The sequence below is a fragment of the Morone saxatilis genome, unplaced genomic scaffold, assembly GCF_004916995.1.
Source record: "Morone saxatilis isolate NCDOM2014 unplaced genomic scaffold, NCSU_SB_2.0 Contig17, whole genome shotgun sequence".
Taxonomy (NCBI): domain Eukaryota; kingdom Metazoa; phylum Chordata; class Actinopteri; family Moronidae; genus Morone; species Morone saxatilis.
The window spans coordinates 26,353,102-26,355,563 of record NW_023339729.1 but is presented as its reverse complement, the minus strand read 5'-3'; the positions used below and the strand labels follow the sequence as shown (position 1 = coordinate 26,355,563).

The window sequence follows — 2,462 nt, the reverse complement described above, 5'->3', positions numbered from 1 at the left end:
ATGAACCTTCAGAAGCTGCCTCATTAATGATCTTGTTGTGGAAGAATAACCCTGATGGATGTAAAACATTTAGAGCTTTATTGTCTGAAACCGGCTGCAAACACACACGAGTGTAAAACAACTAATTATGGAAAGCCTCAATTCTGTTTCAGGAAACACTCACATTAGTCTGTTGCCATTTTGTGTTGTTATTTACTTTAGTGGTTACGTTAGGGATAATGCCTGGCAAGGTGTCCATTATCAGGAATTAATAGACTCAATAGTGTTTCAGAAATATTATGGAAGTGAATCACATTCATTTAAAAACAATCTGTTCTGTGTGGTCTTTCTGAATTAACAAGATACCTCCTCCATACCCAGGGTCGGTTCTCAGCACCTCTGATTCTAACCCAGACCCTGCATCCAGCCACAGTTAGGGGTGTGCCTGGGCCAAGGTCAAGAATAAACTCTGAACCTTTTGATAAGTTTCTATTATGGTATGATAAACATTTTATTTTATTTGATAAAACGCTTTTAAAACCAGATCCTGGTCTGATATCAGTCAGGAGGTCAGTCTCAGTGGGGACAGGGACTCTCAGCACATCAGTTCCTGTCTTCACTGTTATCAGCAGTGCTGCTGGTACAGACTGTGAACCAACAGTCCTCAGATAGTCAGTGTGACAGAAACAGTGTGTGAGCTCTGGTTGTCTGTTTATACCTGAGAGTGTCCAGTCTCCACTGTGGATCCTCCAGTCCAGCAGACAGCAGCTTCACTCCTGAGTCTCCTGGATGATTGTAGCTCAGGTCCAGCTCTCTCAGATGGGAGGGGTTGGATCTCAGAGCTGAGGCCAGAGAAGTACAGCCTTCCTCTGTGATCATACAGCCTGACAGTCTGGAGACACACACATTGATATTTAATTCAATTGAAATGAGCTAAATGGTGATGATACATTGTCCAGTCCACTGCTTTTACATGAATTGTTACTAAACATCAATCTGCAATATATGTATATATATAAGGGGCAGCACAACAAGATGTAACTGACCCCACACTGCAAATGTCTTAGAAAATGGCTGGATACTTCTGCGACAGTATACCAAAGATAGCACAGTGGAAAAGACTAAATGTCTTTTAGCAGACATCTATGAGATCACAAAAATATATTTTAAGATGCAGCCAGCTCCACTGGGAACATGATGTCACTTTTTGAGCAGCCCTCTATCTCCCTATCCCCCTCTCCTCCTGTGTTTGTGTGATTGTCTGCAGGTTCGCTGGAGTCAGGGAGCTGGTAACCGTTAACTCTGGGCAGTTAAGCTGGCCCTTAAGGAATGGGTCAGTGGGGGGAAGGTGCTACACTTACATTGTATGGACTGACCACAAGAACCTTCATCCAGACCACTAAACATCTGAATTCAGTGGCCCGTTGTGATTTGGCAAAATACAATTAAAACTAAATTGAATTAAACAGAATTGAATTGAACTGCAATTTCCAGCAAGCCTGGTGGGCATGGTTCTGTGGTAGGTGTTTCTAGGAAGATCAAGCCAGACATTGAGAACTTTAACTCCAATAATAACTAACTAACTTCCAAAATGGTTCACTTCATTCCTCTCCCGAAACTCCGAACCTCCAGAGAGAATGCAGAACTGTTGGTCAAACATATCCTTCATCTGCACGGCATCCCCACTGGCATCCTTTCTAATTGAAGAACCCAGTTTACATCCCAGGTATGAAAATCTTTCTGTTCTGCCCTTAGTATTAATTAATTAATATTATTACTTCTGAATATCATCCTCAGTCCAATGGCCAAAACCCAGACAAGGTCAACAAGTAGATGGATACTGCTTTACGCTGAATGAGCATTACCCATCCTCCTAGAGCACCCAGCTACCATGGGTGGAATATGCCCTCAACACTCTTCTTCTGGTATGTCACCCTTTGATTGCAGTTTTGGTTATCAGGTTATCACAACTTTATCTTCCCTTGAAACCAAATGACTGGTCTGGTTTATTCAGTCTCAGGAACAGCTTGAGGATAAAAAGTGTTGGATGGCTCAAAACCTTCTAAAATTGAATGAAAGCCACATGTAAAAAACCTTGGTGTGATATTTGATTCCGCCTTTAAGTTTGACAAGCAAGTCAATGCTGTAGTTAAAGCTAGTTTTTCCAAACTTGCATCATTGCCATAATTAAGCCATTTCTCTCTTTCAAAGATCTCAAGAAAGTCATCGACACATTTATATTCTCTCGCCTGGAACTCCCTGTACACTGGTATTCAGTCATCCCTGTCCCAACTACAGCTGGTCCAGAACACCGAAATACAAGTTATATTTCTTTGTTAGTCTGCCACTATATGAGTGGCACCTTTTATATTACACACTTATTTGAGCAGAATTAATGATTGGTGAATATTACCTTGTTGCAAAGGTAAAACAATTTAATTGAACAATGAATCGTCATTCTCAGAAATCCCTGGCGAAAATTT

General features: G+C 41.2%; 1 protein-coding gene across 1 annotated transcript in view; it reads left to right on the top strand.

Annotated features, from left to right (window-relative positions):
* The first annotated feature begins 1,049 nt into the window (after positions 1-1,049).
* Positions 1,050-2,462, top strand: part of LOC118326980 — a 4,028-nt gene continuing 2,615 nt past the window's right edge. Inside the window, exons 1-2 of the mRNA XM_035660144.1 lie at positions 1,050-1,090; positions 1,247-1,268. Of these exons, the coding sequence (XP_035516037.1) occupies positions 1,050-1,090; positions 1,247-1,268 (63 nt within the window). The remainder of the gene's footprint in view (positions 1,091-1,246; positions 1,269-2,462) is intronic.